Genomic DNA, 21,163 nt, shown 5'->3' on the forward strand with positions numbered 1-21,163 from the left:
AATTTCTCAAAATTAGAACGTTGCTCATCAAATGAAGTAATTTTATTTACAAAAGTACTCCGCAGCGAGTTATTTAGAGCTTTATGTGATGCATTATTTTAGGGTTGTTAGACTTTCCACTTATATGATCACTGAAGACTTTTTTTGCATACTTTAATTCATAATCAAAATGACTATTTCACTAAAGGAACCAAAAACTACCTTACCTGTGAGTGCACAACATAAATTAGTCGAAACAGTTGTTGAGTTGAGTTTCCTTTCAGAATCAATATACTGTATTCTATGGCATACTATCCTATATGCATGCGGCCCTCATTTAGAATGAGATTGTCAATGTGGACTCAAAAATGTATTTTCCTCTTCACTTTAATTTATTGTTACAATGTTTAAAAAATGAGAAGATATATTTTAGATAAAAGAAAATTAAAACAACGTACGTTGTATTATGCACCACTTCTCACCATGAAGATTTACAAAGCCCATTTACATGGTTAAAAACAAAAAGACAAACATTAAACCAAAAAAATAAAATTAATGACTGTCATAGTAAACCCAATCATCAAAATAACTTTTGTTCTTGTACTTTAATGAATAATAGATTAAAAGCAGACCTTTCATGGGGCATGTATTACTCTATGTTGAGCACTGTAAATTAGCAACATCTTAGCGGCAAGAAACATCCTAAGTGGTTAACAGAAATTATGAAATGGAACTCCTTCAGCCACAGCTCTGCAGCTATATTCATATGGTAGCGTTGAGAAAACTCTTCACAGCATTTGTTTAAAAAAAACAATTAATAAATATGCTCTTCATTTTTCCAGATTGTCAAAGTTATGCATGTTTTTTGGAAATGTCTGGAAAATGCATCTGAGTTGATAGTTTATATACTTCAGCATGCTTGCGTGTTGCAAATGTTGATAGTTTACATACTTTAGCATGTTCACATGTTGCAAATTTTATTTCATGTGGTATGTACATTGTTGTCCTGTGGTGGCACATGTCGAATTATGTTCATGTGTTTTTCTTATATTCTTTTGTTTGGGCACCAAGCCTCTGGTTATGCTGAAATGAGTCTTGTAGTACATGCATGCTGGTATGCAAATATGAATATCACTTACTCTGGGTCATGTCACGTGACAATCTTGGGCAAAGAGCCTCTCAGCCCACCTCTTGTGACTTGTTTAGAACAGATAATTGCTCTGTTCCATAGGTTGACTTTTGTGGTTTATTTATTCAACTGACTGTATTGTGGTTTATACAGAGGTTCCATGAATGTATACTATGTAGTGCAGCAAATCTGGTGAGCTTTACCAAGGTGGTGTTTGTTGCCAATTTCAAAATAAAACGCATTTTGTGTTACTTAACCGCTTTTTACCTACCTCTTTGTACTACCAGTAATTCCTTATATGGTGTTAAAATTCAAAGACAGGAGTGTGTCCACAAAATCATGTTATGCACTGTCTAAACATTAATGATAATCTTGCAGATTAACATGATGACCTTTTGGAAGGGGCAAAATCACACCGCTTTATGACTCGATATGAAAGTTTCATACTGTGGTAACACCATTCATTAGTGTCATGCAAAGATACCTTTTTGGGACAATGGCGTTAAAATAATGTTGCGAAAAATGCTCAAGTTTTGTCAGCTTTGTAGTGTCTTACAGCTGGAAATACTTGGAAGAACTTAGATTTAGTGGGCTGTCATACGAAAACAACCTTGATGTCTTCTTGCTGGGTGACGTGTTGTGTGTTGTGAACTTCAGATTCTTCCTGGCTTGTGTTTTGAGAAAAGACATGTACACCCGTTAACTGGCTGCACTATCCGGTCAGGATATATTATGAAACAACTCAGAGATAAACAGAAAAAAAACCTTTCTGAAGACACTTGGCAGAGCTAAATTCAATCTATTGTTCACCATCCTTAAATTTTCATTGCAGAAGATATTATTTTCTTTTTTGAGGGGAGGGGGGCATCACATAAACATTAGCATCTGTTAATGGGCTCATGCACCGACTATCACTGTTAAAACTGCTGGATCAAAAATAACCCAATTTGGGTAAAAAAAAATGGACCGAAATCACAATCAGCCAACTCGAATCAACCAATGTAGCAGGTTGGTCCATTTTTGACCCAAATAATTGTTGTTAGTTTTTTGACATAGCAGTTTTAAGATCTGACCAATACAAATTATTATTTTGCTGTTGGGCCAATTGAATCAGCATTACACCGAGTAATAAGATGTTACTGCATTGCATTAGTCTCTGTTGTGTTTACATTGCATTCTATTTACATTATACATTATTATTGGTGAAAATGTATTTCCAGATTAATAATCTGGAAATACATTTTCACCAATAATTAAAGTTTAAGTTCCTGTGTAAAGGGGACTTATTCAAGTGAGACCCATTTTTTGTGGTAAACGTTATAAAAAAGAAATGAATGTTTATTGTTTATTTTGATTTCAACAGTATTGCCTATTGATTTTCAAGGCAACATATGATTTATTTTCATGTTTCATTTGAATCAAAAAGAAGAAACTGCCTGAAAATTAAATGCTCAACGTAAGGAGATGGAAATAGATGATTTTTAAAATAGTGTTACGTTTTACCTCTCAGAATCATCAAGTCGTATGAGTGATCGGGGTAGGCCGACGCGTGGTTACAGAAAATGCTGCGAAGCACTGGGCTCGTCACTTGTTCGCTTTTCCGACGTGCTCCTCCGCCTGGACGAAAGAACTACTTTACTCATGGCGGATGGATCTCTCCACCAACCTGGGCAACGTACGCAGTCTACACCTGGCTGAAAAAAAGTCGAATATAGAATGTCGGTGCATCAAAAGATACAAACATAGGTAAGTAGTTAATATATTTTATTTCGGTTTGAAAAATTGCTTTGGCTTTCAAGTGCAATTCGTGTGTGTAGAGACAAGTTTACAGGGGATGCTGTTTGCATCACCGCATCACCTGTTGGGGCGTATAAACCTCCATCAGTAACGAGCGAATCGCGAATTTTGCAGACGCAAATTGCAATCGCAGGGTGTATTTCTCAAAATTGCAGGTTTGGACGAATGTAATGGAAAGCGAAAAACGAGTTTTAGAGAGAGAATCACCACGTCAGCCCTGGAGAAGTTGCAAGCTGATTATTGATCCCGCTCTCACAAAAGGACTGTACAAAGTGTACCGCTATGATGGGCACGATTTTAATATTGCCGTAAGCCTTTCAAAACATTATTGTTCTTCACATCCCTCGCCATAAACAAACCCATAACAGGTGTATTTCTTCCCAACATCAGGTTGATGACTTGGGTTTGTTTCCAGTTGATTCAGTGAAAGATCCACGCATCTGCCGCATGTGGAGTAAATGCGTAAAGACTGACCTTTCGGTTCCCAGATTTAAGGTAGCCTTTATGCCACCATAATTTTGTGAACAAGCACAGTCATTGCCCTGTAATTTCTTTTTTGTATGTCTCCTTTCAGATAGATGAGTTTTACATTGGCCCTGTTCCTCCGAAAGAAGTGACATTTTGCAGGCTAAATGACAACGTCAACAAAGCCTTCCTGACTAATATGTGTACGAAATATGGCCACACGGAAGAAGTGGAAATTTTCTACAATCCAAAGAACAAGAAGCATTTAGGTATCGCAAAAGTTGTTTTTGACACTGTGAGGGCTGCAAAGGACACTGTTCATCACCTTCATCACACATCAGTGATGGGCAACATTATCCATGTGGAAATTGATCCAAAAGGTAAGGAGGCTTTTCCACTTACATGTTGAAAGGAATTAATTTTACAATGTTTTTTCTTAGCTTTATAGTGACTTGTTGGGTATCATTCAACAGGTGAAAACAGGGTGCGCTACCTCAAACTTCTCTATGAGGGTGTCTACACTCCGTGGAGCTTACCAGTGGGTAGCAATGACAAAAGTTATCGAAATGTAATCGACAATATACTGGTATGTGCAGTATTTGCGAACATGCAGTACAATTATTGTGTGGTTTTATTTCTTGAGTGAATGGTGAGCACTCTGAACAGATTTGGATTCAACCAAACAAGATGTTGTTCATGATGGTTATTTAAAAAAAAAAAAAAAGACAATTCTCTCACAAGAAAACGTCACAAAATATCAGATGAAAAATGTGTGCATCCCAAATTTTTGTGATATTTATAGTACTACATGACTGCTTGAATTGGGGCTGAGCGATATGGCCTTAAAATAAAATCTCAGAATTATTTTCCCCACAAAACTTAGATTGCTGTTTTAAATCAAATTTCCACCTTTTCTTTTAGAATAAGCAAATGACAGATTACCTGCATAATAAGAAGAGATGTCATGCATTTTCAATGTCTGACAGAACAATTTCGTTCAGTCTCATCTCATCAAGGAAAACTCACGTCACATCATATTTTAGTCATCGAAGAGTCACATTTAACTAGTCATTGTCTCGTTATCATCATGAAAAAAGGGGCGTTAACGAAATAATTTCATCATCGTTGACTAAAGCAATATTGCTTCTACTAAAATTACCTATGCACTCAGTTGAGGAAGTCATGCAAAGTTAATTATATTACTAATTGTGAATGAATATAACATCAAATTTTGATTCAGGTTTTAGTCTGGAAAAAAAAAGTGACTGAATCCATATTTTAGGACTGTGATGAAATGTGACATTTGCTTACCTATTTCTTGCAGTGCACTTCAGCCCCACAGCGAAAAGGAAGCCCAAGCAGCTTCATTACTCCACTCTCACTTGACACAGCGTATTCCAGTATTAGTCAGGATACACCTTCCAGCTTTGGATTAACTCCTTGTTCACAGGGAACTCCACACACCCCTAGCTTTTCTGCAACTCCACTCTCCCAGGACTCATGCTATTCCAGTCTTCAGAGCACTCCGATCCTCCAGGGGGAGCCCACGACTTGCAGCGTTCACAAACCAATCAGAGGAGAACTTTGTTGTCGTAAATTCCCAAGGTTTTACTGGGGAGCCGGTGAAGTCTCAGAGGTAAACTTAAAATTAAAGAACCGCCAACCTCACCCTTCCCTCCCACTGTTTACTCAGAGTAGCAAGCAGAAGCTTGCACCATATGGTCAGAATCATGCAAAGCATTCCTCAGAACTTGTATCCCCTGGCCCAGGGTCGAGGAATGCGGTCACAACCACCTCAAAAGTGTTACCTACAAACTCTTTGAGCCTCTTGTGCCTCAACTTGGCAGCCAGCAAGCAGGCAGAAGTGACTTTCCCACACGACAACCATGCAGATTTACCTCAATCCCCAGTGAACTTTATCCCTACAAGTACGCAACCAGAGGGAGAGACATTAGATGCCCGAATACAAAGTTTGCTGACAAACAGCCAAAGTTCACATACTTTGAAAGCCGATGTGTTCTGTGAGGACCGCCCAACCTCACCATATTCACTCCAGAACTCCCCACTCTCAGATGGCCCAAATAAGATTTTGGCAGATGTCAATCCAACACCACTCCTCGAGGAGGATGAAACTTCCCAAGCTGTTTTTTTTCTTACATCCCAAAGAGATAAACAATGCCCCTCTCCATTAGATTTCACACATTCTGAAGGAAGCGGAGATGGAAACAGTAAGACAGATGCAGAAAGGTCCCTGGCACCATGTCCTAAGGTAGTTATTCTCTTAATCACAAAAACATTGTGATATTTTTCTGAGTTGTATTGCACTCTTGCAACTTTCTCTCATTTGTCAGGTCAATTAGATCTCTTCTTGTCTCTTTCAGGAGCTTCAGTTATCAAATGTGGACAAAGGAAACTGTGACGTGTTGAAAGATGGTATATCTTGTGCTCAGCCTCCCTGCAACACTCAGCAGTCCAAACATCCACTTGCCATCACATCTGCAGGTCACCATCCACCATTTGCCCCTTTATGTTTCCTCACTCCTTCATTTGCCCCTGTTCCGCCTTGCCTGCCGAATGGCATCGTTCACATTCCACCTCCAGGCTGGACCCTTCCTCCAGGCCATCACAGTAGCATACGCTTTCAACCACTTTCTAATTCCCCGTCACTCCGGCCTCCTTTGATGCCATGCTCTGTGCACACGTACCCGTCATCCCCACGACCTCGTTTGATTTTGGACCAGTGCAACCCAACAAGGCTCGGAAATGTTCCCTTACCGCCTTCTGCACCGCCCTGGGCCACTTCACCTTTTCCTTGTATCAACCCTTTAATGCCACCATCAGACAACACACTCATGAGAGAAAACCCACGTAAAGTCACAGTGGGAAAAGTTTTAACTGTGCTCATGGATGAACTGAAGTCAATTATCAAGAGGGACATCACTCGCAGAATGATTGAGGGAGTGGCATTCAAGGTGTTTGAGGACTGGTGGGACAATCAAGAGAAGAAAACCAAGGTGAATTCTTCTTCGTTTTTTTCATAATGCATCTGTTACCGTCCACTTCTTTTAACTGATATTTTATCTACGAAAGGTACCAGTTGTGTCTTTAAATAATAAGAAAAACAAATGTGTAAGTCCTCTGAATCACATTACTGGCGAGCGCAAGAAACCTTCCCTTTCCTCCTTCAAGGTAAGCATTAGATTTGTAATAAAACAGTAGAATTGAACATTGAAAAAAATGTTTGGCAATGCAGATTAAGAAGAAAAGAGGTGAGAATCCTGCAACATCAGAAGTGCTAGAAAGTAAAGATTCTGGTAAGTAATTTTTTTTTTTAAATAAATGAATTCAACTACTGTTCCACGTACCCTTTTTCATGTGATGCTTTTAGATGGAACCCAAGGGGATAATATGTCGGAATCAACATTTGAGAGACGCAAACGCAGACATGCAAGACCGCTTGATCTCGATAGTGATGATGATGATGAAAGAAATGAAGAACAGAAGACACATCAAGCCGAGGAAAGGGAAATTGCAACAGACAAAGAGGAACAGGCTGGGCCCAAAGAAGATGCAGTGCACATTTTGGTAAATGACAAGTTACAGGAAAACCAATCATTATTGATTCCTGTAATTGGTTATTTTTTTCTGTTGCATTTGCAAAAGCAGAGAGTAAGTCATGGAACAAATTTAGTTCTACAACACGTTTTAATTTTGAAGAAAACCCAAAGTTTTATACGAAGGAATAAAAATACAACCTTTTTTTCTGTATAGCTGTACAAGTATTTCGGCATTGACATTTTTTTTGCCTTTATGCACGACACGCATTGGCACGCATTGAGAGACAAACGTAACAGACATTGATGATGATAACATTTCTGTATCTCAGTGTGACAGAAAAGACCATATCAACAATGTTGATGGCAATCATCCGGAAAAAGAGAAGTCGATCGAAAAAGACATGGAAGCAGAAGACACCTGCTCAGTTCTTGGTGAAGTTCTTTCCTCTGGCAGTGGTATGTTGAAAAGTAGAAGCGTCTGCTACTGTACCTTGTAGTATATTTACTGCATTTTGTTGTGCTTTTGTAGAGATGTATTCAGAGTCCAGCTCCTCTGAGGTCTGCTCATCCGACTCAGACTTCCCTGATTCTTTTACTTCAGAGAGCGTTGGCGACTCATCCTACTCTAACTTCAGCTCTGATGATGATGAGGATGATGATTTAGGAGACAATGTCAAGGATGGTGAAGGTTTGGAGTGTCTTGTCATATCATCCGACGAGGAGTCCATGGAGCTTGAGCCTCCTGTGACACCCTCAGCCCCACTCACCCCTGGTGCTCATATGGAACTCGCGGACTTGTCAGATCTGTCTAATATGGAGAAAGCAGAGGAGAGCCAGTATTTGCACCAAGAGCAGGTAATGATGCAGCTGCATTTCACAAAGGCACAGGAGCTACAGCCTCCATCACACACTGGACGTCCAGGTAATTTCTCTTAAGATTTAAAGATTGATCTGTACAAACAACATAAAATTGTTTGATGTGCTCTTTTATTGTCTCGTTAGCAGTGGCTCTTGAACTTGATCTGGAGAAGGAGAGACATGAATGGAACTTGGGTCCTCCGGAGTATACCTTGAGGCCTCTCACTCCTACTGGCCGCTTTTTTGACAGTGACCCCGACTTTTTGATCAGAAGCAAACCAACATCCCCAGTTGCGGTGGAGGTGGAACGACCCTGGACCCCAGGCAAAGGGATAGCCTCTCAATTAGGAAGAGAAGAATCAGAAGATGACAATCTCTCACGTACTATCAGTGAGCTACATCTGCCATCAGATAGATCTTTGTTTTTCCCGGAAACACCCAAAACCCCAGGTCGAGAAGACACGAGTGTGTGGGATCCTAACAGAGGTGAGAGGATCTCAAAAAGTCCAAATTCTGAGGGCACTACACCAGAGGATGCAAGGGTAACACACACACACTCATCACCGTTTAGCAATCCATTTATATTAGCACCAAAGACTCCCGGAAGAGATATCCTTCTACCACGAAAAGCCTCAGTCCACAGAAGAAAGACTGAAAAAGCGCACACCTCACAACCTCTTTTATGGGATGAATTCCTTGGAATGTCATCTCCATGTCACCTATCTGAGTCTTCATCTGATGGTGAAGGAGTTAGAACATGGTCGGGTATGAGAGCGATACCTCTGCAAGGACTGGAGAACATGCCAGGTCTCCTCTACAAGGGAAGTAGGAGAGATACAAATATGAGACGTAAATGGTGGAAGAGACTCAAAAGGGGCTGGAGAAACCACCGTTTTTCTCGTAGTTGTGCTCGCAAGTGGCGTTCGGTTCGGGAGGAGAGGAGGATACTTCACAGTATATGGAAAGATGGTCTGGATGAAGAGGATGGGAGACTGTTGCGGTGCACTTATGAAAGGCTGCAAGGGCAGGACGATGAGTGTAGCTGGCTTAGTGACACGCTCTGGATCCCTCATCCTCATATCCTTTTCTGTTTACCACTTTGTTGTGAGCATTGAGTCATATTGGAAGGTGCTGTTCCCTTTTGCATGTGGTGTATGTAACTGGTTCAACGTGATAAAAAGGCTCATGGCTCAGTATGTGTATCATGTGCTTAACTGTTGCTTACCGACTAAAGTTATGGAGAAGAATGAAGGACACCAATCATGTCAGCAGAGGCACGTCACGGGCTCAGCCCGAAGCGAAGGCTTCTACAAAATCAACTGGAGGGATAAACTTGAATACCTCAAACAAGCAAGAACCACTCAACTTCCATCAACAAGCTCTCAGGTGTTTAACATAGCAAAATGTGAGTCTATGTGTCCCAGTCATCACAATGTGTAACATTTGTGTGTGCTTTTCCAAGCTGGAACTTCTGACACAGCCTACTGTACTTCGGGCCGGATCAGACTTCAGGTCAGAACAGCGCCGTTTGCTGTCATCGTTGAGCTGCGATAGTGACCTAGTCAAGTTTAACCAACTCAAGGTTTGTGAACTGAAGAATACACTCACTAACCTCTTTCAACTTTTAAATGAAGCATGGACTGTAGCAGTGCAGGTGAACTATAAATCCATCACCTAAAGGGGAAGTCAGGTCAAAAGTTTTCTTTACAATATCATGTTCGATGCACCCCCTTGAGTCGAAACACAGTATTCTGATTAATATTGCGTTTCTGGAATATGAATGACATGTCACATGACCAAACCCAACAAACATGTGAGCCGTGATACTGTAGTCGTTACCTGAGCCCTTCGGCACTGTGGTGTCATTTTCAGTCAACAGCAGGTGGCAAAATGGTCGCACTCTCAGATGGATAAAAAACGCGTGGATTTCGCTGCTTAATTCATATTACACAAACAACCAAATAAGAATCTGTATAATGTGGTTAGACTAGTGACACACATTTTATAAAGCAACAGTCATGTCCATTCGCAAGGAATACACAGAAAATGAGCTGTCATTTTTTTCTGGTTCTGTCAAAACATTCCGCATATAGCAGATTATGGATGTATTCACAATTAACCAGCCACATTCATCCATCCATCCATTATCCTCACAAGGGTCGCGGGGGGTGCTGGAGCCTATCCCAGCTGTCTCCGGGCAGTAGGCGGGGGACCCCCGGAACCGGTTGCCACCCAATCGCAGGGTACACAGAGAGGAACGAACATCCGCGCTCATACTCACACCTGTGGACAATTTAGAGTGTTCAATCAGCCTGCCATGCATGTTTTTGGAATGTGGGAGGAAACCGGAGGACCCAGAGAAAACCCACGCAGACCCGGAGAGAACATGCAATCACCTTCATTTTCATATTCTCAACATTCTTATGTCCTCTATTTAACCTAAAATTTAGGATGTTCTAGAACACTTTTCCTGTCCTTTTTTTTGCTTTGTAGTTTAGTTAGCTTAGTAGTTAACTTAGTCAATATCAATGTAAGCTGATTTTGAGAGGTCTCCACTCCCCCCTCATCCAAAATTGAGATTTTCCATTAAACGTAATATAAATTGTATTAAGTAGAAGTTAGGCTGTTAGAAATGGATATTGTTCAAGTTCCCATGTTGTTTTCAATGTAAAAAAAACTGACAGCAGACAATTTACATGCAAACAGTTAAATAGGTGAGCTTGCTGACAGGGTGGCCCAAAACAGGGTGGACATTTCTGGCTAATGTTAGCATAATGAGCACCTGGTCGACCTCCACTTGGAACATGATTCAGTTAGAAACTCGACTGTGTACTGGAAAAATTCTGGATTATCACAATCTCGCAAACACACAAAAAATAAGAAAATGCATTATCAAACCAAGGTTGAACTTCTTGGGCATAATTCAAAAAGATATGTTTGGTGCAAAGGAACCATAATGAACTTTATTCATTCTTCATATTTTCATTCTTCAGTTCCGAGAAAAGAGGATTTGTTTCAGCCGAAGTCCCATCCATGATTGGGGTCTGTTTGCCATGGAAGCCATAGCAGCAGAGGAGATGGTGATTGAATATGTAGGACAAATCATCAGACAGGTGAGAGAAAAATAATTGTACGCATCCAACCCTCCACTATTAACCATGTTTTTCAAGCTCTTTCCTCCTCTTGTGACCACACCCCATGAGCATACATTTAATTTAATGAAGAAAAAAATAAAGGGAGCAAACTCCACAAACAAAACAACAAGTGAGAGTTGTTACAGTGAAGACCTGGCAAAACATCTCTAAGAAGGAAACGCAGAAAATTATGAGCATTACTGTTGTCAAATGAATTAATTTGTACGTCGTTTTCCCTTAATATAGAATATTGCAGACATGAGAGAGCGTAGATATGAGAAGGCAGGCATTGGAAGCAGCTATTTGTTCCGGGTGGATCAGAACACCATCATTGACGCCACGAAATGCGGGAATTTATCCAGATTCATCAACCACAGCTGCAGTGTGAGTACAACTCGCCACTGTTGAGTTTGTCACTTAATCGAAATTTCAAATGGGTGTTTTTGTCTTACAGCCAAACTGCTATGCGAAGATCATCACTGTGGAGTCTCAAAAGAAGATAGTGATTTACTCGCGGCAGTCAATAGGCATCAATGAAGAAATCACATACGACTACAAGTTTCCCATTGAAGACACAAAGATTCCTTGTTTGTGTGGAGCTGAAGCCTGTCGGGGCTCTTTGAACTGATCCCATCTGGACAGCCTGTCTTACATCTTAGATAGGAGAGGCACATTGCCTAAGGTACTGCACAAACACGGACAATTTAGATGTGCCTCAGACATAACAATCGGACATTGCCAGCAGCTCTCTTGAAGGTTAAAAATAACCTGAGATGCACCAGGAGGACCGACAGAACATTCCCAACCAGCATGTAAGCTATTGTACGATGAAATATGAAGTGATGATGGAAGAGTCCTGTTGACTTTTGTTTAAATATTCAATGTACGTATACGCTATAGTCTCACTGGAAAAACTTTACAAAGGCATCTTCTGGGAGGCTATCTTTGGTTATACATCACGGTAATAAGGACAGTATGTGAAAGCCATTGTTAAACCGACATCTTTGACAAAGTACATACATTTATCAGTTAGGCTTACGATGCAAATGATAACGCACTTTTTCAGTTTCGAGAGGTTCAATTGTGTTTTACTTGACTTAAGCTTGGCTCATTAACGTGCTTGTAAATTTGTTGAAAAACAAACGAGACATGACCAATGAGTAAACACTGAATTGTAATGAAACAAAAGCCTTGAAAGAGTCAGGTACAAGTAAGCATCTGTGTTTATACTGAGCTTCTTTACCATACTTGTACAATCCATGAAACAGCCTGAGCTGGTAGTACACTTGACATTGTTTAATAACCTTTAATATTGCCCGCACATGCAAATCTGGGCTCACATACACTTGGACACACCATTGGGTGTGAGGATGGTCAGATTTCCTCTGGCATGTTGGTCCGCTTCAATGGCTTCAAAAAGAGATTTGAAGTTTCCTGCACCAAAGCCCTGTGGTATGAAGATGTACATTAAATGTAAGTGAATTATATATTTCTCTCGATCAAGAGAGAGAGATCTGTATACAGCTATACAGAGATATCAATAGATAGATATCTGTCTATCTATAGATATCTTTGTATATCGAATGACAGATATGCATAGACCTCTCTCTCTCTCTCTCTCTCTCTCTCTCTCTCTCTCTCTCTCTCTCTCTCTCTCTATATATATATATATATATATATAGATAGAAATAGATATATATAAACCTAAAAAAAATCAGCAGTGTATCAAATACTTTTTCTCCCCACTGTATATATGTATGTATATATACATATATATATATAGAGAGAGAGAGAGAGAGAGAGAGAGAGAGAGAGAGAGAGAGAGAGAGATATCCACCCATAAGTGTCCTAACCTGGTGATTATGTCTCTGAATGACTTCCAAGAAGACAGTGGGGCGGTCCTGAACTGGCTTGGTAAAGATCTGAAGTAAGTAGCCATTGTCATCATAGTCCACCAGGATCTTTAGTTCCTGAATAGATGGAAAATATGTTCTTTATAGTATAATAAGTGACACATGTGTTGGGATGTTCTCCAAAATGGTCATGCAAATACAGAATGTGACCCTACCTGCAGGACATCTAGGTCTTCTGCAATTTTCACCTTTGAGTGTTTTAACTTCTCCCTCAGTTGGTCATAATATGTGTCGGGCACTGACATAAAATCTGTCCCACGCTGTTTTAGGTTGCGGATCTGCAAATATTTAAATGATATCCAGTCGGTTTTACTGCATCTGCACAATTCAACACAGCTAAAAGGACAAGGTCATTCCAGAACTAGAGGACAATGTTGGCAACATTTAACAAAACTGGCCATCTATTTTATGCTATTTTTTTATGTTTTCAGGAAAAAGGTAATCAACCATCTAAAAAAAAACATTGCTGAATAAATCCATCCATCTATCCATTTTCTAATCCGCTTAAAAAAAAAGTGTGATTAGTCTAAAATCTATGACAGAGTTTCATCAGCATGTTTAAGAGACAAATGTTTCTAATTTCTAACGACTTTGACATACACTGCAGTAATATGGAATTTAACAAAAGACACCCCATCCATCTATTTTCTGATCCACTTGTCCTTACAAGGATTGCGGGTGTGCAGGAACCCATCCCAGGTGTCCTCGGGCAGTAGGCAGGGTACACCCCGAACTGGTATACATATACAAACAACCATTCAGGCTCACAATCACTCCATGGGACGATTTAGAGTGTTCTATGTTCCATTAACCTGCCTTGCATGTTTTTGGATTGTGGAAGGAAACCGGAGTACCCAGAGAAATCCCACGCGGGTAAGGAGAGAATATGCAAACCCCACACAGGAAGGCTGGAGCAGAAATTGAACCTTGCACCTCTGTACTGTGAGGCGGACGTGCTAACCAGGTGACTACCGTGCCGCCTGGTGAATACATCCTTTCCAGTTAATTAAACAATGTTACCTTTAAAAGATTACTAATTTAATTTTGGTACTTCTTTAATTACAGCAACAGGGTTGTAAATCTAATGTAATGCTCAAGGGTAGGCACAGTACATGCTAGCTGTGTTTGATTCTGTGGTAACTGATAAAGAACAAACTTGGCAATAGAATAGCTGTGTTTGATTCTGTGGTAACTGTGGTAACTGATAAAGAACAAACTTGGCAATAGAATAAAATAGAATAAAAAAAGCATTGATATCAATGTATTTTTCTGAAAATATGAGTAATGAAGTTGCGCTTGTTTGTGTAACAGACACCATTAGGGCTCAAAACATTGTAAAAATAAGACAAACAGAAATTAGGACTGATGGGTCTACCCATGGTGAGCGCAATAATCTTGACGGTCTAATTTGCTGACTCATGTAGCTTGTAACATGCCTGTGATCAAACAAAATGCTAACCATTACAAGGAAGACGTACAAAAATACAAAAAAAAGATTAAAACGTTGTTTTATCTTTTATATTTCATATATAAGTTGATCATCAATAGGGAGGGACAAGAGAGGGGGGAAAATTGTGTCCAGATATAAATACTGTATCTAGAAATCACTTACTTCAGCTACTTCTTGCCACAGAACAACTAATGCATGTTTCTGTATTTTGTGCAAGAATTATTTAGAATTTCAGAAGGGGGACAGATTAGACTCTTATTTTCATAGACTTACTGCTGTTATAATATTTGAAGTGTTCATGGCAATGTGCTGCACTCCTGCACCTCCATAGTACTCCACATACTCCTGTAAGTCCATAGATGGTGAGTTAACGTACTCTTCGTAGACAGAAGCCAATGCATTCACATCATTAATTTAACCCGTTCCAATGACAAAACAAACCTGGATTTGAGACTTCCTCTTGCCCATGGCAGGTTCATTGATGGGCATCTTTACTGTCTCTTCATAGTTGGCTACCACAATGGAGCGCAGGGCACTGAACTCAGTCTGTAGCTGCTTGTCATCCACTGACCAAAAGCGGTGAAAAAGAAGGTTCTTCCGGTACCTTTTGGGTGATAAATCAGTGGTGAAGGAGCACATTGCCAGGTCAGCCCAAACATTTACTAGTTTGTCTCAAATTCACACAGTACGTGTATCATCTGCAGAATTCTCTTCTGTTGCAACAAATAACCCACATGGCAGCAGTCATCTCACAAGGTTCACGCCTTTAAAAAATCTGCAGTTGCCTCTCCTCCCTACCAGCAGTGTTCCAAATCACCAGCTTCATTTCGAGAACGGCCTTGCTTGTTACAGGTGAAAACGCGGTCCAGTAGTATAGAGCCACTGGAGGCCCATGACAGAAAAACGCAAAGTCATGCTGGTCCATGATGTGCGCCAAAAAAATGGTTATGTAAGTTTCAGACAGACTAAGGTATAATTCCTCTACCATGACAAAACCTCTAAACACAGCATTCTTTAAAATAAACAGTCACCATTCCACCACTGGAACCATCTCCTCTTCGGGTTGGTTTCCCACAATGTGATCAATGAAGTTCAATTTTCCATCTGGTCTGTAGTAAAATGTCAAAAGTGAGGTCATTTAAACATTTCATCACATTTCAAATGCTGGTTCATGCATCCATCACTGGCTTGATAAATGAGGGATACTCACAAGGTGGCCAACAATGAGTCCTTAAATAGAGGCGGGTGGAAGCCTGGCAAAAACAGCCCACTATATTCTGCCCTCTCCACAAATGTGTGTGTTGTGTCACCATACTGTTGCATGAAAAGCAAAGTTATGATGCTGCTTAAAGATTTTTGAATATTTAACTCAATGAATGATTGTTCTCTTACTGTTTGCAGCACAGCAAGTCTGACTTTGCCATGCTTGTCCTCCAGAGTGTAGGGCTCCTTTACAACCATAGCACCTCGCTCCTTGGCTTTCTGTCAAATATTAGTGAGTCGGGTTTTCATTCGGTTTCAAGTCAAGTCGGCCTCTGCTAAGACTGGTTGGTGTATTACCTGCACCAAGGAGTCACAGTTCTCCACCGTAAATGCAACATCTTTCACGCCATCCCCATGCTTCACTAAATGAGCTCCCATTTCTGAGAAATAGTAGAAATAAATAAATCAGTTTTTGTTTTGATGAAAACACTCTCAGGGAAATGTTGAGCATGTCAGGTAAAATTAAGGGAGCACAAGTGCAGAGAAACTCAATCGAGATAATTTAATCTTACTATGCGTAACAAAAGGCTTATTTAGTAAGTAAATTACGGTAATTTGAAAAAACATCTGTAATTCAGTTCATATCAAGGTTATATTTAATGAAAACTAATAAAATAACTAAAACTAAACATTGAAATAAAACATTTTCAGTACTGAAATAAAATAAAAATGGAAGTGTATTTAAAAAATGAAAACGAACTGAAGTTCCATTTTACATTGATAAAACTAGCTGTAATTAAAGCAAAAATGTCCTTCATTTTAGTATTTTGTTAATTTTGTAAAGCAGAATTCTTTTTTTATGGACTGTATTTATTCGCCATAGAACCAAAATCAAAGACTTGTATGGGAATCGTAGTTCACCTTACTTTATTACACATTACTTTGTGACTTTTTTTTTATCATGCACTCTAAAAATGCTCTGAATTTAAAAAAAAAAATTGAAACTAAAGTTAATACAAACTAAAATAAAACAGCATTTTCAGGAGAAAAAATCCTGAAAAAAATCTAACACACCCTCTCAAAACTAATTAAAATTAAATGCATTTTTAAAAGAATGAAATAAAAATTGAACTATCATTTAGAATCCAAAGCTGTTACAACCCAGATGCAAAGACAGTTTCTCTACCTTCGTTTCCGGGATTGAGAGCAGATGAGAACACATATATGATCTGTGAAATACACAAAACAATCATCAGGGCACAAACTACTCCGATTCCACTGATCAGTCATTGTTATCATTGCGTGTAATCCACCACTTTTTAATTGAATAGCAGTTCTAATGAAGAACCTGTTTTGGCGGAATTAATTATTCTAATCTTTTCTCAGGGGTGATTATGTGTACTCCCAAGTCTCCTTACCTTTCCTTGTTTGACTGCATGGGACACTGCATCTCGACTGCCTGTTTCCAAGCCTTGGTAAGCAAATGGTTCAAATCCCAGTTTGGTGCAGTAAAATGAGGCTGCCTATTGAAAAAGATTTGTGGTGGACGACGTACAGAGAAGGGGACGTCAACGACTGATTCGAAACGGACAGTGTGCGCCATCTGCTGGTAGTGAGTGTGCTCACGAGAAGGAAAGGATGAGATCTGTGACTTGACATGATGGATGCCCCCCGTCCCACCCCTTAAGAGAACCAATCGTGTTGCTGACCGTAAAGACGACTACTAACGGTGTGGGAATTTGGTCCCAATTTGAGGTTACTCAAAATAAAATGCTCAAAACCTAAGTAAATTCACATCAATTCATTGTCATTGTCGACATAAATGTTCTTATAGATAGATAGTGTAAAAATATTTGCTCGATGTTACTTCTAATAAGCATAAAGCAAACGACATCAGCAGCAACAAAAAGCTTAAATAATTACCCAGGCCCCATATGACCTAAAAAAAAAGTGTTTTCTTGTTAACCGGTTAGTGTATTGATCTAACACACTACAAAAATCAAATCATTGTTTGGAACCAGATTACAAAAAAACTACTGAAGTCATAGCTTCTTAGAAGTCTTACATTTGTTTTGGGAAATATGTTCTAACATAACGTACCTGTTTTGCATTTCCAACCCAGAAAGTCAAGTGATCAAAGCAGAGGAACTGTCCTTGCTCGTGCTATGGACAAGAAGAACTCATGATAAATAGTGATTTTGAAATGCGTAGTCAAATTCTTTTTCCTACCTTCTCGCCTTTGTCAGTGTATGTTGTCTGCAGGTGAAAAGCACATAAAGAAATTACTATTTTATACAAAATAGCAGTTATACACAATCATATTTGTGTGAAAATGCAAGGTGTACTGTATTTTTGTTTAAATATTTAAAAGGGATCTAAAATAACTCACCATGTTGGCCCTGCTGATCTTTCCTGATCGTCTGGATTAACCTTTGAAATGAAGAGCTGACAGAAATTTGCTAAAGCCATTCCCAGACAGTGAGGAGGAGGTTTTAGAGGGGGAGGTGGAGATAAGTCCGAGTACAGATGTTTTGGGGCACCCTTTGTTTCATAATGCTGACAATTAAAATCATACTCACATACACGATATTCAACCCGCGCCAGCTAAATAGACCATAGACAGAATAAAAACGACCGTAACCATAATGTTGCAACTATTAAATATGTAACTATTAAATGTAAAACCTAATTTAAAAGTAGTTATTCTAGTTTACATTCCAAATTCTAATCAAAATTTACATAGCAAACAACATGCTGACAAACATACAACAATCTGCAAAGTGGACAGAAAAGAATGGTTGTCCAGACAGTTTTCTAGAATAATAAGTCCACATGTTAGTGTTTAGTGGCAAGAGGAGGCTCACCCGTGCAGGACTCTCATTGGCTCACTGGCAGGTCACTCCTCAATGCCAAACCCCACAGTGCAAGTGTGTTTAACACTTCAAAAATGAAAATGGTTATTAAAAAAAAAAAGTTACATTCAAAGCAAATCAGATGCAATACATCGAATGAGCAGTTGGACATCAATGATGAAGAGCAAAAATAATTCATGCAGTGCGTACGAAGTAAATCATATCTCGTTAAAGCGCCGTCAGTCCATTATTTGTGTGGCAATGTGTTCATATATTGGCGATTCCGGAGGTAACGAAGTGGGAGTATGGGTGGTGGTGGGGGGGGGGGGGGACCAGAGTAATGTGTGCAAAATCCAGTTTATGGTTAACTATAACTTCTGAAAATATTTTCATCATAGTAAACATTTAAAAGCTACAAGATCAACCCTTTGTACAAGCCTGCCAAAACAAACATCTGTGGTGTCAAATACTTATTCATTCATTCATTTTCCGATCCGCTTATCCTCACAAGGGTTGTGGGGGCTGCTGGAGCCTATCCCAGCCGTCTTCGGGCAGTAGGCGGGAGACACCCTGAACCGGTTGCCAGCCAATCGCAGGGCACACAGAGACGAACAACCATCCGCGCGAGTGTTCAATCAGCATGTTTTTCGGAATGTGGGAGGAAACCGGAGTACCAAGAGAAAACCCACGAAGGCCTGCGGAGAACGTGCATACTCCACACAGGAAGGCTGGAGCCCGGGATCTAACCCACGACCTCTGCACTGTGAGGTCGACGTGGTAACCACTGGGCTGCCCGTGTCAAATACTAAATAGCACAATTCAATAGTGCGCAGAGCACCTCTGCAATTTAGTGATTTGGTGTTCATGGATTCACCTATAAGCCATTTTTTTTCCAAATCTAAAAAATTTTGTGGAAGGTGGGGTCGGGGGAGACAAGTCCTGTTTTTTTTTTTTGAGAAAAATACTTGATTGATTTGGCACTTTAGCCCCACTTATTCAATAATATTTTGAATTAAAAAATGTTGATCAATGCAATTATAATTTAGCACTGAATTGCTGGGATAGATATCGATAGCCCATATCATAATATACTTACTGTATTTGCCCAGCCCTCTTGTGAAAGCAAGGGCTTTTAGTCAAAGTGGAACAGTGGTAATTCTCATGAATTCAGCATTTACTGTCTGTATCTGTTAAAAAAGAAAAAAAACACCAGAAGGATTAGAGCATGATTACATAACACTTGTGTGGTGAGCCTTTAACCATTGAGGCCAAAATGAGCACTTTAAATCATAGATACCGTTTAGGTTGCAGGTCACAATTTACATTTGCTATTGGAGGGGTGTTTTCGTTCATCCATTGTGAACAAGGCAGGCAATGTTTCTGTGAACTCGCCCACTCTGCTTCCCTTTCCCACAACTTGCCGTCTTGGTAACAAAAATCTCTTGTCCCTTTTGTCCTTCACCACTGCACCATTGTTTCATTTCTTCACTTCTCTTAAAAGTGACAGTCTCTCAGATTCCAACTCCTCATGTTTGGTCGTATATGCCAGGTATATTTCAATTATTAGATCAATATGACACTGTACTTAATTATGGTATACTTATAAATGACACAGTTGTTTCACTTTTTTTCAGTGTACCTTCTAACACCAAAAAAAAAACCCCACTACAAATCATGCCCAGTGTTCTCTTTCCATTGCCCCCCCGGGATCTTTGTTTTTCTCATTGTTACCTGGAGGCCATCTGCTGTCATGGGATACAACACTACACTATGGATGAAATCAGTATATGTTAATACATGGAAGAGGGGCATTTGTTCAATCGTAGAAAAGCTGTATTTTATTTCAAGAAAACGCTGGCCCAAATCTTAATCATTGTTCATTTGATTTGGCTTCATATTTTAATAGGTCATACTGCTTTAGACAAAAGTGCAGTGCTAAACAACCCTCCAGAGTGTTTAGCTTCTCTCGGGACAAACAGAGTCACTTAGACCCCTCCCCAGCCAGCACTACTCATATGATTGTAAACGAGAACATATCAAGGCAGCAACAATAGACATGAAGGAACCATCAGCAGAGATGAACCCACAGATACAGATCAGTACTGAGGAACACGAGGAGTGGCTCAACATGGACAGTCTGGACAGTGAAATCGTGGACAAATGTGACGCTGGCGACAAAGAGACGCAGGCAAAGGTGCAATCTGTTTTCCAGCAGGTACGCAGCCAGATCCGATCACAAGTAGCTGTGAAGGCCTCGAAGAGTAGCATCATTGAGTTGGTGAACCGACTCAAAGACAAACAATCTTTGGAGAAGAGCATGTGTCCGGAGAAGGGAGAACAAGTGACAGGTGAGAGCCAGGCCGAAGCAGATCTGAGAGATGAAGCATTGTGTGCCGTTTTTGAGAAGAAGCTTGAAGATACCAAAAAGGCACTCAGGGATGAGTTTGAAGAGCGGCTTTCTCAAGTGCGCAGTGAGATGCAGGCCTACACTGAGCAGTCCCTCAAAGACTTGGAATGTAAATTTCAAAGGGCATCGCTCAAAGAACAGGAGTGCAAAGGGCAAGACAAGAAACAGAAGCCTTCAACAGCTACTTTGTCGAAGAGAGGGCGAGCCTTGACTCGGACCATGACCACTATCATTCCCAAGACTTCCCCGTCCTTCATTGTGGGTCCGCGTGCCAAATCAGAGACTTTGACCTCCTCAAAGGTGGAAAACTCTCGAATTGTACTGAGAGAGCCAGCGGTCTCATCAATGGGCAGCAACTCCTACCAGATTCGCAAGCCTCTCCCGCCGGTTTGGCCCCCATTGCATCACTGCAAAAAGAC

The 21,163-nt window shown here is 40.1% G+C and overlaps 2 protein-coding genes across 3 annotated transcripts; one reads left to right on the forward strand and one right to left on the reverse strand.

The window, feature by feature from the left end:
- Positions 1–326: 326 nt before the first annotated feature.
- LOC109511579 (histone-lysine N-methyltransferase SETD1B-A-like) lies at positions 327–12,033 on the forward strand. 2 transcript variants are annotated; one of them, XM_019862745.1, is made up of 17 exons: positions 327–3,213; positions 3,296–3,400; positions 3,480–3,750; positions 3,844–3,956; positions 4,695–5,639; positions 5,752–6,384; positions 6,461–6,559; positions 6,624–6,684; positions 6,759–6,955; positions 7,257–7,383; positions 7,457–7,849; positions 7,930–8,862; positions 9,011–9,171; positions 9,248–9,367; positions 10,779–10,898; positions 11,166–11,303; positions 11,374–12,033. In XM_019862745.1, the coding sequence occupies exons 1-17, from the start codon at positions 3,076–3,078 to the stop codon at positions 11,545–11,547; spliced, it is 4,728 nt and encodes a 1,575-aa protein (XP_019718304.1). In that variant the 5' UTR covers positions 327–3,075; the 3' UTR covers positions 11,548–12,033. The 2 variants fall into 2 exon arrangements, with proteins under 2 accessions (XP_019718304.1, XP_019718305.1); XM_019862746.1 differs by having other exon boundaries at positions 7,933–8,862.
- A 40-nt stretch (positions 12,034–12,073) lies between these two features.
- hpdb (4-hydroxyphenylpyruvate dioxygenase b) lies at positions 12,074–18,249 on the reverse strand. Its single transcript, XM_019862747.1, has 15 exons — positions 18,065–18,249; positions 17,875–17,944; positions 17,715–17,741; positions 17,586–17,648; positions 16,904–17,008; positions 16,672–16,714; positions 15,843–15,925; positions 15,675–15,764; positions 15,493–15,596; positions 15,314–15,391; positions 14,724–14,886; positions 14,556–14,627; positions 12,988–13,110; positions 12,773–12,889; positions 12,074–12,366 (listed from the first exon to the last, which is right to left on the reverse strand). Exons 2-15 carry the CDS (start codon positions 17,875–17,877, stop codon positions 12,256–12,258), a joined length of 1,182 nt encoding a protein of 393 aa, XP_019718306.1. The 5' UTR covers positions 17,878–17,944; positions 18,065–18,249; the 3' UTR covers positions 12,074–12,255.
- Positions 18,250–21,163: the final 2,914 nt, after the last annotated feature.

This window comes from Hippocampus comes, unplaced genomic scaffold (genome assembly GCF_001891065.2).
Source record: "Hippocampus comes isolate QL1 unplaced genomic scaffold, H_comes_QL1_v1.1 scaffold147, whole genome shotgun sequence".
NCBI lineage: Eukaryota > Metazoa > Chordata > Actinopteri > Syngnathiformes > Syngnathidae > Hippocampus > Hippocampus comes.

Bases quoted from the DNA above. Each gene is read 5' to 3' on its own strand.
- LOC109511579 (XM_019862745.1), top strand. From the start codon at position 3,076: ATGGAAAGCGAAAAACGAGTTTTAGAGAGAGAATCACCACGTCAGCCC. The intron at 9,172-9,247 runs GTGTTTAACATA...TGCTTTTCCAAG, and splicing joins TTCCATCAACAAGCTCTCAG to CTGGAACTTCTGACACAGCC. The intron at 10,899-11,165 runs GTGAGAGAAAAA...CCCTTAATATAG, and splicing joins TAGGACAAATCATCAGACAG to AATATTGCAGACATGAGAGA.
- hpdb (XM_019862747.1), bottom strand. The intron at 17,009-17,585 runs GTACGTTATGTT...CTTTTTCAATAG, and splicing joins GGGTTGGAAATGCAAAACAG to GCAGCCTCATTTTACTGCAC. The intron at 15,392-15,492 runs GTGAGTATCCCT...ATTTTACTACAG, and splicing joins GACTCATTGTTGGCCACCTT to ACCAGATGGAAAATTGAACT.